Genomic DNA, 14,688 nt, shown 5'->3' with positions numbered 1-14,688 from the left:
ACAATCTGGGATTCTCGCTCAATCGCAAGAAATCACAGCTGCAGCCCACGCAGACTGACTATCTTGGGCGTCATCTGGGACACGTGCCCCGAGTAGATGTTTCCATTGGAGGACAATATCTCGGTCATCGAGAGAGCCACCACCCATTTCCTCAGCAGAGAACTGACTTCTGCATGGTGGTACCAACATCTCCTAGGTCGATTGGCAGCGTGTGATGCTGGAAATGCATCTGAGGGACAGGGCCTCTGAATCCTTGTCCTTTTTCTGTTTTTACCGTGTGTTCTGTTATGTTTTCTGCCCCGGAGTCCATGTGGGACTCCTGGCAGTGCAGCTCTCTCTTTTGGTTTGGTGAACAGACCCATGGGATACCCTTATGGCACCCATGGGTAGGGGTACAACCCTGTGCCCCTAGTGTATGTTTTTGGGCACCTGTGGGTGGCCCCAGAGCAGGGTATAGGCTGGTGGCAGCTCCGTGCTGAATTTGACAGGTGCTCCGGGTGTCCTCCATTTTGGGATACCCCGGCCCTGCCATTGGGATCTGTTGATTCCTGATAGGAAACAAGATGGCCCCTGTGGCCTCTTGCTTTCTATGGCCTGTTATCTTGTTTTCCCAAAGTCCTGGGAAGCCCTGTCTCTGTCCCTTCCCCCTGACTGGCTGTTGGGTGGAAGTGCCATGTATGGTATTGTTGTGAAGGCCCAGCTAGACTGTCTGGAGCCTTCTCAGTGACTGTATGTTGTGGGTACCTCCTGTGGGTGGGACCTGGGTGAATGGAGTGTGTGACCAATATACACTCCTTGTTGTGGTTGTCTGGTTTCTGGCATGAGAGACAAAGACTGAGACAGCCCTGCCCGAAACTGGCCTGAATGCAGTGTGTAGTGTTGAATGGCTGGGTACTTGTCCCAATCCACATTTGCTTCGACCGATCTGAAGGCTGACGAGATTGTCAAGGGCTGACCCGAGAGAGGACCTGGTAAGGCGCCCTCTTCCCGTGCTCCGAGGGACCATCGAGCACCGCTCCATCTTCGCCGAAGCGCCCTGGAAGACAGACCCTCGAAAGGCTGTCGACCCGAGACGGGACCGCTGAGGAGATCGAAGTGAAGCACCCGGACATTGACGCCGTCGAAGTCCATTGTCGTCGACCAGGGTTTGCAGGTTTGTGTAACCGCTGGAGGCCCGTCGAAGTTGTGCTGCCCAGCCGTGGTAACCACTTGACGCCGTGCCGCCGACGACTGGAGCCGTCTGCTCCTTTGCCTAAGAACATTCAATCGAAGGACTCTCTCGACCGCATCGTCGACCGCTTATCCTGCTGGAGAAAGTCGAGGACGACCAACGCACCGAGGAGAAACCTGCCGGTGGGTTTCCCGCCACCCGACGACCTCAAAGACTCAGACGACTCGACGCCCTTGCTGGGCCTCCGTCTCTACGATCTTTGCGGTCCAGAACTATTGTCATCGAGTTGCCCCGCACACCTCCGCCTTGCAGGACGCCGACGTTCCGACGCCGACGAGCACCGCTCGGACGAAGCTGCCGCCTCATCGACATCGTTCTACCTCGTTTGTCGACGGACGTTCGACGCCCCGTGCCTCCCGCTTGAAAGGGAAGGCATTCAAGAAGGGCCGTCTATTCCCTGTCGCCGAACTGCGAGTTCCTCGACGTTTGTCGACGTCTCTTCAAGGAGCTCGACTCCACCAGGTACATTGGGGGGTTAAAAACATTTTAGGAGAGAATAAGACTTGCAGAGCAGTATATGGACTGGGCGTGTGCTATATCTTTATTTACAGGTTGCCCAGGTGGGGGGGATCTCCACACAGAACTGTGCCCAGTGGTAGGGGCCAGTATTCTGCCTATTGCTCAACCACCTTATTTTCTCTCCTCTCTCTATTGCTGGTTTCACTCTATTGGTCTGTGTGACATTGTACAGTATTGTTCATGCACTTTAATGAGATCTAGGGTGGTACCACTTTAGGATTGTAAATATTTGTCATTGTAGATTTTGCCGGAGTACCAAGTGAGTTATTATGATAAATGTACATAACCTTAACTATTGATTGTATAAAGATTGTGTTCTAACCAATACAGAGTGTGGATATTCCTTTGTGGGGGCTTGGGGATACACTGTACTTAAGAACCAGCCTGCATCCCCTCCTGAGAAGCTAGGCCTTGATTGCTCGACCATTGCTACCGAATAGAGAATCTTGGCTGGGGTCTCCTGTGCCTCTCCTCCACCATATAGGGAGCGGAAGTACAGACACCCCCCACCGGTCGTTGAGGCCCGTCTCTCACACAGCGGTCCTATTAGCCGTCCCGCACACGAGACTGAGGATGAGGAGGATTCAGCTTCACTTTGCGGCCTCATGGAACCAAGAGCGGGGCTCTCAATCCGAGATTATCAACGTTCCTCCAGCTCTCCACCCGGACCTAACCTGGTGGTCCAGGGACTGCAACCTACAGACGGGCAAGCCCTTCCGGCCACCCACTCCGCAGGCCACCGTCACCACGGATTCCTCGCTCAGGGGCTGTGGAGCCAGCTGGATGTTCTCTTGGTCCACGACACATGTACTTGACAGGAGCAGAAATACCACATCAATTGGCTAGAGCGCAACACCATCTGGCTAGCACTCAGAGTATTCCTACCACTTCTCAGGGGCAAGGTTGTCCTCATCCAGACAGACAACCCAACCAGCATGTACTGTGTCAACCAGCAGGGAGGCACCAGATCCCCTCCTCTGTGCAGTCTGGCAATCTGCATGTGGGAGTGGGCCCTGGGAAACATCTACCTCACGGCAATTCACCCTTCCAGGGGAAATCCAACCTGGAGGCGGACAGGCTCAGCAGGCTGGGAGCGGGCGATTTCGAGTGGCAGCTAAACAACCTTGTTATTCAGATCTTCCACAGTTGGAGTCATCCCTAGGTGGATCTCTTTGAGCGCACTTCTTGTTGTGCCAGGTGGCAGTTCGCCTGCTGCCAGGGACAGGGTCCCGCCTCCTTGGGAGACGCATTTAGTCTTCAATGGAATGGCATGAAGGCCTACGCCTTTCCGCCCATGCCGCTGATTCAGAGTAATTTGCGAAATAAAGGAGTCTCGCCAACTCAACATCATTCTGATAGCTCCATGGTGGCCGGCCAGGCCATGGTTTTCGGAGCTGCTCAGCCTCTCGGAGATGGCCCCGGTCTACCTCCCGACGGGCCCAGCACACCTTCTGGCACTGCAGGGTGGCAGAGTCATCCACACCGCACCACAGAAACTAGCCCTCACAGCGTGGTACCTGAGCAGGTATCGCTGCTGCACCTCAGTCTCTCACAGGCTTATCTGGAAATCATACAGGGCGCAAGGAGCAAGGCTACCAGGACCCAGTACAAAAGCAAATAGACCAGATTCTGACACTGGGCAGACTCCAAAGAAATCGATTCCCCTGGCATGCACTTTGGACGACATGCTCTCCTTCTCGGCACACCTCGCCCACTCTGGCGTGCAGGTTGACACAAGCCGTACATACCTAGCAGCCATCGGAGCTTACGGGAATTTAGAGGAAGGTATCTTCTCCAATCGATCGTCAAACATCTGACCGGGCTTGCAAGGTTCGCCCCATCCGTCAAGAGGCTGCACCCTGTGTGGGACCTCAACATAGTCTTGGCTGCCCTGGCACACAAACCATTCGAGACAATGGCATCTGCGGACATCAGGCTGATCACCATCAAGACAGCCTTATGAGTCAGCCTCGGCTCGTAGAGTCTGCGAAATGCAGGCGCTGGTCACCTAGGAACCATATGCTACCTTTCACAAGGACAACCTAGTCTTGCGGGGACACCCAGCATTTCTGCCCAAGGTGCCGTCTGCTTTCCACTTGAATGAGGAAATGGTCCTGCCTACGTTTTTTGGCGATCCCAAGGACGACGTGCAGAGTGTGCTGCACTGCCTGGATTTCAGGCGTGCCCTGAAATTTTACTTCGACAGGACCAAGGGCTTCCGCAAATCCGACACCATGTTCGTCACTTTCGGAGGCTCAAGACCACGCCTCCAAGGCTTCAATATCCCGCTGGATGGTCTTGGCCATCAAAGAAGCATACTAGGGCCAGCACAATCCGCTTCCGGCCAACATGCATGCCCACGCAGTGAGGGCCAAGGCAACGGCCATCGCATTCTAGCGCCATGTCCCTTGTCACGTCATAAGCAGGGTGGCCACTTGGACCACTCCCTCGGCTTTCTGCAAGCATTACTGTTTGGATGCCGCTTCTAGGTCTGATGCGGCTTTTGCACTGGCGGTTCTCGGGAACCTGTTTGCTTAAGGAGGGTCTCCTCTCCACCTTGGGTCTACATTCAGTTGTAATTGCCCATGCATTATGGAGGAAAGGGGACGGGACTTAATGGTAATTATAAGTTACTCACCGGAGTGACTAACGTACTATTCGTCCATAGTCCCCTTTCCTCCATCAACTTAATATTAAACACAAATACACTCCAGTGACAAACTAAGTTCTAGAGACAGTTTGAGCTCCCCTGAAAAAGGAGCCAAATGGCATTTCAATGGGAATAAAAAGACATAGGTTTGTACAATGGATTAGAAAACACTTCTGTTAGGCCATGCAAAGGTTCAGTGTACCAGGAGGGTCAGTTCAATTCAATAGGCCAGGCCAAAGTCAATAGTCTAGTGTTCTTGGATAGGACAGATCAGTTCTGGTAACAAATGGAGAAGTCCTTGTAAAAGTTCTCAGAAGTAGTTTAGGCAAAAAAGAATGATATGTTGGGTCACAAGCTGATTAGGCCTGCAAGTTGTTAAAGTTTCACGAACTTTGACTGCAAGAATTAGGATCGCTCAATCGGCCGGATGGCACAGTACCTTAATGCGTAGCAAGAAGATGCAGCTGAAGACGTTGGTTCCTGGCAGTTCCTGCAGATCTCGCTGTTCCTGAGCCTCACTCGGGGGACAAGAGGGAGAGCGTCGGGGGACTCCTGCACTGCACGGGATCGTCCTCGGAGCAAACCAAAGGGAGTCACTTTGGTTCGAGTAGCCGTTGCTTCAAGACACAAACTGGTTTCCCTCTCCCTTGTTAAACCTTAACCAGCATTGAGAATGCTATCCAGGTGTCTTTACGAGTTGATTGGTCCCAGGAGCTTCTCTGTCGAATGGAGATCTGGCAATTTGGATCTGCAGCAGGACTTCACCAAGCAAACCAACGGTCCAGTAGTTGAGCAGCCGTCTTCTTCCAGCTCGTCTTCGGTTCTTTCATTAGTGGTCGATTCTGCCTTCCAGTCCTGGAGACTAGCCTTTTAAACCGTTTTCTCCCTTTCTTTCATTCCAGTCTAGCTGTCACTCACCCAGCAGGGTCGCTGTCCTTGCCGGACAATCAGCCAGCCAATCACATCAGAGTGCATTTGGGTCTCCAAGGAGACTAAGCACAGGGAGTTTCGGGCACCTCCCTCACTTCCTGCCCACTCCAGACGCCAGGGGCGGACTTCAGTCCTGATGCCCGCCAAAGGCTCACGAACAAAGGGACCAAACCTGGTTTGGCATGCAGAGTTAAACACCATAAGGACCTTTCCACAAGGAAACGGCGAAAAAAGATGACCACCTCTGCCCTCTGGCACCACACCTCGGTCCCCTTTTCCACGCTGACGGGAACGGGCGGAATTCACCAGCGCTCCTGGGTTTGGCTTCGGCCATATAATTTCACACGTGGTGACTTCTTCTTTGTCTTTGGTTTTTTGTCTTATCATTCAGGTAATCGGTCCTCATGCGCCACGCTCCTCCCCGGCGCATGCCGACTTCCACAGGGTTCAGCAAGTGTCCATCCTGCACCAGGCTCTTCCCAACTTCAGACCCCCACGCCATCTGCCTATGTTGCCTTGGCCGAGACCACAGTTGGCAAGCTTGTACAGCGTGTAGCTCGCTGTCATCGAAATCGCTGAAGAACAGACTAGCCAGGTGGAGGGAGGTCTACCAGAAGTCTCCTCCCGAGGACCTCAAAAACTTCGTGAAACACTGAGCCAGTCCCAAGGAACGGGCCACTATGCTCAATTGCACCACGCAAAGGAGACGCCTGGCCAAGGACTATCCCGCGCGTGGGGAACCGTTCAGGTCCTTGTAACAGCATGTGCAACGAGGCTGCTGCAGCTACCGGCTTTGGTGCTGAGGGATCCTCCTGGTAGTGTTTAGGGACTGGAAGGTTCTTGTATCGGATTGTCATCCGAGGGGCTCTGCCCTTGTACCGGCAATACGTCCGGGGGGGGGCTCCTAAACGCAGCTCTACCGACCCCCTGGTCGAGGCTATCGCACCTAAGGGGCCTAGGCCTGAGGAGCAGGGTAGGCCTTGTGATCCACACGCAAGAGTCTTGGAGGAGGCTGGGCCCAGCGAGCCGAGCAACATGTCGCAGGCACATGGCAGGCAGCTCGACAAGATGGCCGCCGCACCATACAGAGGCACCCATCCGACACCATTCCAGGTATTCAGCCAAGAACAAGTGTCCGGGTGGGACTGGCCTCAACGCGTCCTGCGTCCATACGGGCAGGGTATGCAGCGGCTCCAGCAGCTCCCGGCTAATCCGACAGTACCCCCTACCACCTCTCCAGCCAGTGAAGAGGGGTTCTTCCAGAGGTTCCTTGGGCTCATGATGTCACCTCGGATGGGGGTTATCCTCCAGGACGCCATCAGAGAAGTCCTCCCTATGATTCTAGCGGCACCACAAGTGCCGCTGCCTCTGGCCCCCAAGCCGATTCCTCAGGCAGTTCTGTGCCAACCTCTGCCGCCTCCAGCTGCGGTCACTGTACCTCAGCCTCTGGCTACTCCTCCACCTCCGCAGGATCCTCCTTATTAGAAACATTAAAAGATGTCTGCCGTACAGCTCACTCTAAAGGGCATATATTGGTCCTCGTAGCTAAAGACAATCCATATATAAGCAGAGCTTGCAATATCTACTAGCCCAAACGCATATGTGAGGAGATTTTAGGAAGGGTGATTATTTACATAGTACTTGACCTTGCTAACAAATACGGGGATATTCAAACTTCTATTTGACGTTCACTGTGCATGGCAAGCCTTTGGGTCGTTTGCACCAAATATGAAGTGTTTTTATGGTGACATGCACCATTTTACAGAAGGCACTGGGAAATATTCTGTCAGCAGTCAACCAGGTTGAGTGTGTTTCTCTTGAGTAGAGTATGTAAACCAAGGAACTCACCCTGCAGCGCTAGTTGAATTTTTAAGAATGTGCAAGGCCTGATGAGCATAACATAACGCTTGCCATAAACTAGAAAGCTTGCTTGCACATGGTTATGCTGCTGGACACTTAGTATCCAAACATTTACTTACTGTAAGATCCTAAAGGACGAAACTCTGATGCATATATTAATTACTTCAATCATGTGAATTAATGTTCTAGGAAGAATCTATAATGGTATTAAATTGGGTTTCAAAAATTGAAAGCAATGATTAATATGAACATAACTGAAGAAAGGACTTGGTCTGAATAGGAATTTTGAATTGAGTATCATTTACGCTTAACCTGTATGTAAAATATTTTGAAAAATCTAGAATACAAATTTAATATGTTGATTACCTGAAATCTATTCATGAAATAGAATTTTCAGGTAGGTGTCACATTTGAGTACTAAGGAAAGGAAAATGTGACTTGTACCATATGTGCATTAGGAGAATATACACATTCTTGCAATTTTGTGTAATACAATTATTGTAAGCATATTTACTTGTTGATCAGACGACAGTAAATGATTGCATTTTTTGTTGCATTGCGATATTCCTTTTTTTTCTTGGCAAATCTCTTCATAACAATGTCTTGAATGTGACATAATTGTAAAAAAAAAAGATTCGTTTCAATGTTGACCTACATCTAAGCATAAGACAACTGCCATTTTGGGATGAAGAAGCTTGCCATGGGGTTTGGAAACATATATACATTGTGACCAAAGGAATACTGTCCATGGCATGGATTAAAGGATATCTTTTACTAGAGAGGTTTACTAAACACTGAGTTTATTATCGTTTCTATTAGTGGCCAAAACAAAATGTGTTCATTTAATAAATAAAATGTGCCCAATAAATGGTTACATTTTGTTTTATCGTTTCTGTTGGTGACTAGATTTCTGAACTTTTGATAACCCCTAACCATACATGCCAACACTCCCGATTTAGGCGGGAGACTCCCGATTTTTCAGTGAAAAATGTTGCTATTTTTCACGTTCCCCCGCCTAAAATAATTGGAACCCCAATTCATTCCTATGAGAAAAATGTACTATGCTCAGATTGCATCAGTTTCTTCTGCCTTTTCCTTTTGTTTAGTTATTACAGGTATTTTTTGTAGACTGGATTGAAGCCATGTTACCTTCAGATGCCTTCAACACTCCTCCTTTGCATTCACATAGGCGTTGTACTCTGCCACCTCGCAAATTACTAGGATATTAAAGTATGATCATTCACCAACGGGTTACATCTCAGCATGTGCATATTCCCCTTGGAGTGATGCTTTTAGGCAGCCCTGCCTTTCTGCAGCCAAAATGTATAGTTGCACCCATACAAAGTCTCAGTAACGAAGCAATTTGGCAACCCTGCCAGTTTGCTGCACAAGCTTGAAATTATCCATTTTTAATTTTTCACCTTGCTACTTTGCCTTTAGAAAAGCTTTACAGGCTCTTTTAAAGTCATCCTTAGTATTTCTGTGCTTTTGCATGTTTTTAAGACTGTTAAATAGTTTTATATTTTAATGTCCAGATGGTTTAATTGTTTCATGCTATTTTACAGCGCACTTTTCAGGTTGTTTTATTTCGCTCTGTATGTGTACAAATAAAAAATGGGCGTAGAAAAGGCTGTGGATGAATTATAGCTTCAAAGCCCCCGCAAAGTATATTGGAGGTAGCGTAGATTAACAGTACATTTAACGAATGTGATTTTTAAAATGGCCATAATTTATGAATTTCCTAATTTACTAGGTTCAATGGTGGATAACGGATAGTCTTATTTATGGAGCTTGATTTAATGTCTGTCACTCAAGCATGCAATATTTTGTTTCAGTTCAAGGAATCTGCTTTAAGAAAACAATCCCTCTACCTTAAGTTTGATCCTTTGTTGAGGGAGAGTCCGAAAAAGAAAGTTGTTGGATCGAATGATGCAAGCAAGTGGAATGATGCAAGCAAACATATAAATTCCTTTCAAAGTTGGTATGTATCGTCAAGTTAATAATTTTCATTGTACATTGCCAAAGTCCCCAATTTTAAAATTATTATTTTTCCTCAGTTCACATCTAATAAGCCTTGCTACTGCAACTCCTTTGCCAGCTAACATTGAAGAGAAACCGAAGGGACTGGATCTTTTAGGGACGTACAATACTTCTGTGAGTAAATGCTACTGTTAAGTTTCACGAGCGAATATTGCTTACTACTTGTCTTTGTAGGAGTTATTCTGATTTGTTTTACCATATGTATCTTGTACTATACTGCCTCTTTGCTATCCTATGATCTGTCACAATCCTCATTGCCGACCTTATATAAATGCTGCACCAACTAACCTATTTTTCTGTTGGCTTGGTTAGTCCATTTTTCTAGTGCCACTGGAGGTGGTTAGGGTTCATTACCTGACCTGGTGACTCCTGGTTTACCTGCACCCTTTTGTAAAAAGGGGATTTTGATCTTATAATATTCTCCATTTTTGTTGGGGGTGGGATCTTGAAACTGTTTTATTTGTAGTCCCCCAAAAGCAAATCTGTTGCCACTTTGAGATAGAAAAATGAGAAAGCCTGAATAGGTACAGTCAAATAGAGCCTCAAGCTCCACCGTCTCTACATCCGATTAACAGGGATCCGTGTCAGATTTTTCTACGCCCCTCAAGGGTGAAGATTTCGCCGAGTTCTGATTCTTGGAAGAGTCCAGGAGTTTCTGCGGCCTACCTGAACATGGCCCAGGAGAAAGGAAGTTCGACGCCCGGAAAGCTGTTCAGGGTTTGCCCTGGATGCCAGCTGCAGAATGTGTTCAAGGAGGACGAGCACTTGAAATGTCTCTACTGCCTTCATGAGGACAAAACGCACGTGGAGAAGGACTGCGTTTTGCAGGAACATGTCGGAACGGACCATCAAGGACCGACACCTTCGTCTCTCCAACTTGCTGGAAGGAAAGAGCCCCTCAGGTGAGAAGTCCGAGCGGTCTTCTAAGACCTGTGAGAGCGCCCCGGCGACGGGGGCCAACAGAAGGCAAAGCTCCGCGGGCACCGGGAGCGCCGAACAGTCGGGCTCCTCGGCTGCCAGGCAGGGCACATCCTCTCCAGCGCCATCAACCACGAGCCAACGCTCTGGCTCAGGGAAGAGGAAGGCCGAGAACCCGGCAAAGCTTCTGGAGAGGCCCTGGTGGAGCCCGAAAGATCCGGCCGAGGGGGAGCAAGGCGGTGACCCTCCCCCGAAGGTGAAGGCCACAGGCCCACATAAGGTGGTAAAGGCCTTGATTCACCCGGCCAAGGCCTCTATCGAAGAAGTCGTGGCGGACCTGGCGCAGCCTGTTGATGCTACACCAGTGGAGGCGACCTCGGAGCCCAGAGTCTCCCTGCCTCCGCGGAGGGAAGCCTCTTTCAGACCCATCGAAAAGACCCTCATGAAGACCCCAGCGGAAAAAGAGGGGGTGCCGGTGGCCATTGTGGACACGGACACCGCATCCGAGGAGGAGCTGGTAGAAGTCTTAGAGGGCCTTGACGATGGCGTTGAAGAGGCCCGTTCCCACGGGAGGGATCCCGACGAAGGTGGCGACTAGAGCGACAGCGGCACCAGCGAGGGTCCTAGTCACCAGTCGCTTCCGGAGCGGCAGGACAACTTGGCGGCCATTTTGTTGGCAATGCAATCCTTATGTTCAGAGATAAGGATGAGATTGCCCTTACCACCGACAGAGGAACCGGAACCAGGTTCGACGGAAGAGCCAGAGCCAGGCCCGGCGGGAAGCCCCCCAAACAATAGACGGATCCATCCAACCCCACCTTTTTAGCCCCCGCGGCCTACTCCACCTTTGCCCACGTCCCCCGTCTCTGGGGATGACACGGGAACGGACACGGCCACGACTGGTACCGACGACGGGACGCAGCTCCCATCGCCCCCAGCCCGGGCCTCCCCGCCAGACGAGATCGGATCTTTCCATGGAATGATCGCCAGGGCATCCAAGCTTTTTCAGCTCTGCCCTGAAGAGAAGGAAGGTTTCCTTTACTAACGGCGCGAGGCCAAGAGGAAAATAGTCCTCGCCGTGCCTCTGCTGGATGACATCTGGGACGAGGGTCTCGCCCTTCTCAAGAACCCGTCTACGACGCCTGCTGGGAGGGATCGGTACGAGAAGTAGTACTGGGTCCCTGACGCGGCCCCTTTGTGCCTTAGGCCACAACTGACCCCTGACTCGGTCGTCTAAGCGGCGGCCAAGACGAAAGTGGGGGGGCGCATCGGCCTCAACGTCTACTTCCCCGCCGGACGTCGAAGGAAAGAAGCTGGACGCCATGCGACGAGTTATCTCGTTGGCGGCAACAAAGATTAAGGCGGCCAACGCCCTCGCGATCGTGCCCTGCTACGACGGAGTTATGTTACAAGATCGCCCCCCCCTGTTGGACTTCCAGCCGCTCCACATCAACATCCTGGAGCTCCGGGCAGTGTTCTGGGCCCTCAGGTCATTTCTCCCGTCCCTCAAGGGCAAGTTAGTGAGGATCTTCACCGACAACACCACCACAATGTTTTACATTCGGAGGCAGGGTGGAACCAGGTCCCCAGCCCTGTCCAAGGAAGACCAGGATCTGTGGCATTGGGCCGTTGCTCAAGGGATGTTTCTGGTGCCGTTTCATCTGGCAGGGATAAAAAACACAATCGCCGACTCACTCAGCAGAGAGCTGCGCTCGTGCCACGAGTGGGAACTACGCCAGGACCAAGTGGACCGACTCTTTCAGCGATGGAGCAAACCCCAGATCGACCTGTTGAACTCCCAAGTGCCAGAGGTTCGCCAGCAGGTATCCACAACTGAGGAGCATGGGCGATGCTTTCTTTCCCCTGGGACAGCCTGTTCCTATATGCATTCTGCTCCGTTGCCGTTCCGACTCATCAACCAGCTCAAGAAGTCCTGGTGCAGGATGATCCTCGTTGCACCGGCGTGGCCGAGACAGATCTGGTTCCCGGACCTTTTGGACTTGTCAGCATCCCCACCAGTCAAGCTGTCGACGGACGCAGATCTTCTCTCCAGAGAAGGAGGTGCCATTCTTCTTCATGATCCAGAGTCGCTGAACTTGCAGGCCTGGCTCCTGCAGCACTAGAGTTCGGAGGGTACGATATCCCGGCCGACTGCAGAGAGGTTCTTGCAAAGGCCAGGGCGTCCTCAACTCTCAAGTGTTACAGACATAAGTGGAAGAGGTTCTCTATCTGGTTCCGGGCACAGAAGATTAACCCTTTGCAGATTACGGCCCTTCAAGTATTGCCGTACCTACTGTCGCTAGCCAAAGCTGGACTATCTCACGCTTCAATCAAGATACACCTGGCAGCGATTTCCCGATACACCAGGACTACAGGGCGGTCATCCCTGTGGTCTCATCGCCTGGTTAAGGAATTTATTAAAGGACTGTTTCGATCATTCCCGCCGGTGAAGGCACCATTCCCAGCGTGGGAGCTCAACGTGGTGCTGACCAGGCTCATGGTCCCGACATTCGAGCCGTTGCATTCGGCCCCGTTGAAGTTTCTGTCGTGGAAAACAGCGTTCCTGGTGGCCATCACCTCCGCACGATGCATGGGAGAGATCCAGGCGCTATCCTGCATGTCTCGCCCTTGGTGTTACCAGTCTTTTTCCTGTCGCCTTCGTTACCGGCCGAGAGGACTTTGCACTCGCTGGATGTAGCTAGAGCGCTGAAGTTGTACGTGGACCGCACAAAGAGTTTTCGGAGGACATCACAGCTGCTTGTGAAGTTTGGACCTGTGAACCAAGGGAAGGCTCTCTCAAAGGCTTCCATTTCCAGATGGATCTCCGGCTGCATCATGCACTGTCATCGGTTGGCAAACCGACCGTTGCCCGGCTGTCCGAGAGCCCATTCGACCAGAGCTATCGCTGCTACCACGGCTTTGTCTGTTGTGCCCCTGCTGGACATCTGCAGGGCTGCTACGTGGAGGTTGACGCACACCTTCACGAGATTCTACTGCGTCGACCGGGATTCCAGGGTGGAGTCAAGGGTCGATCAAGCAGTGCTGCGCAACCTGTTCGCCTAAGGTGAGCCTGGTGAGGAGGTAAGAAATGCTTAATGTTGAGTTTTGATGTAATGCTTAATGTTGAGCCCTTTTTTTCCACCTCCCGTTGGTTGTGCATGTGTATACTGCTATGTATTCTTTTATTCATGAGCATGTGAATCCATGCCAGACCCCATGCTGGAGAAGGAACAAGTTACTTAACTGTAACTGTTGTTCTCCAGCATGGGTCTGGCATGGATTCACATGCGAACCCTCCCTCCTATTCCTCTGCGGCTCTTCACTTGGTCATACTGCCACTTTACGTGCTACCAAATCTGAGGATGGCTGCCAGAGGCGGGGCTTAGGGCGAGGGCAGTCATTGGCTGGGGGCATTATGACCCAGAGACCAGTGATTGGTTACTACTGAGAAAGACAGATCAGAAATGAAACTGATTTTTTATTTACTGAGGATTCCCGGCCTGACGGGGAATATTCATGAGCATGTGAATCCATGCCAGACCCATGCTGGAGAACAACAGTAACAGGTAAGTAACTTGTTCCTTTTTTAGCACAGGCAGAACAAGATATGCACTTGTCTTGGCACTGGCTCAACAGAAAAAGTGCATTGTTCTGGTTGGTTCAATTAACACAAGTACGCTGGTGTTTGTGCCAGTGCTGACACTTCTAAATATGGTCTTGGCACATGTGATGGGCCTATGTAAAGCAAAGCAAATGCAGTGAACCAGTTTAAGCGGGCTCAGTGGTCTTGCCGGCGCTTCCATTGGTCAAATCAATGTCCTATTTAGTAACTTTACTGGTGTATATAAGCACGTCTGGTCACTGTTCCCGTACTGACCGGTGCAAAGTGAGATTTTGTCCAAGTGGAGTAATCATTATTGCAAATGTGCCGTAAACAAGTTACCAGTTCTCAGCAGAGGGGCTCACAGACCTTTTTGTGCAAGTTACCAGAAGTAAGTGCTCTTAGAGTCAAACCCACATCAAGTCGGTTTACCTGTTGACTGGTAGAGGCAATTTCTGGCACCTGCAGTTGTCAACCTTTCGTCTTCTGAGCCTTTTACTATTTTCCACAAATGCAGTGGTCTTATGGACACTCTACTTATTTTCCTAAGGCGGTTTCCTAATTTCATATCAATGAGGTGGTTGTCTTGTCCACTTTATTTTGGAATCCTTTGTCAGGCGTAGCTCTTCTTTCGATGTCAGCATGGCGCTTAAGTTTCATCTACCTTGATCTAAGCAGTGCTGTAGATCAAATGCCCTTTTTTTTTTTTACATAGGGTGGCCAGTCTCCTGGCACTAACACCTCAAAGGCCCCTATCACAATGTGGCTGGTTTTGGGCCTCAATCACTTGTACACCATTCAAAAGTGTGAGACTCCTAAATGCGTACTTTCTCACACCATCAGGTCCACGGCTGTGGCTTTCCAGCGCAACGTCCCTTGGGATGCTATCAGGGCTGCCACATAGTCTTCACCATTAGCATTCTGCAAGCATTACTGCCT

At 50.6% G+C, this 14,688-nt stretch overlaps 1 protein-coding gene across 4 annotated transcripts in view; it reads left to right on the top strand.

The window, feature by feature from the left end:
* TACC3 (transforming acidic coiled-coil containing protein 3) overlaps positions 1–14,688 on the top strand; it is a 623,382-nt gene that overhangs the window by 332,055 nt on the left and 276,639 nt on the right. For all 4 annotated transcript variants that reach the window (XM_069632144.1, XM_069632146.1, XM_069632143.1 and 1 more), the window contains 2 exons: positions 9,026–9,171; positions 9,248–9,344. In XM_069632144.1, coding sequence (XP_069488245.1) covers positions 9,026–9,171; positions 9,248–9,344 — 243 coding nt within the window. The remainder of the gene's footprint in view (positions 1–9,025; positions 9,172–9,247; positions 9,345–14,688) is intronic.

Source organism: Ambystoma mexicanum, chromosome 6q (assembly GCF_040938575.1).
Source record: "Ambystoma mexicanum isolate Mex_15411 chromosome 6q, UKY_AmexF1_1, whole genome shotgun sequence".
Taxonomy (NCBI): Eukaryota; Metazoa; Chordata; class Amphibia; order Caudata; family Ambystomatidae; genus Ambystoma; species Ambystoma mexicanum.
Note: the sequence above shows the minus strand (reverse complement) of the source record. Positions and strands in the feature narration are given on the sequence as shown.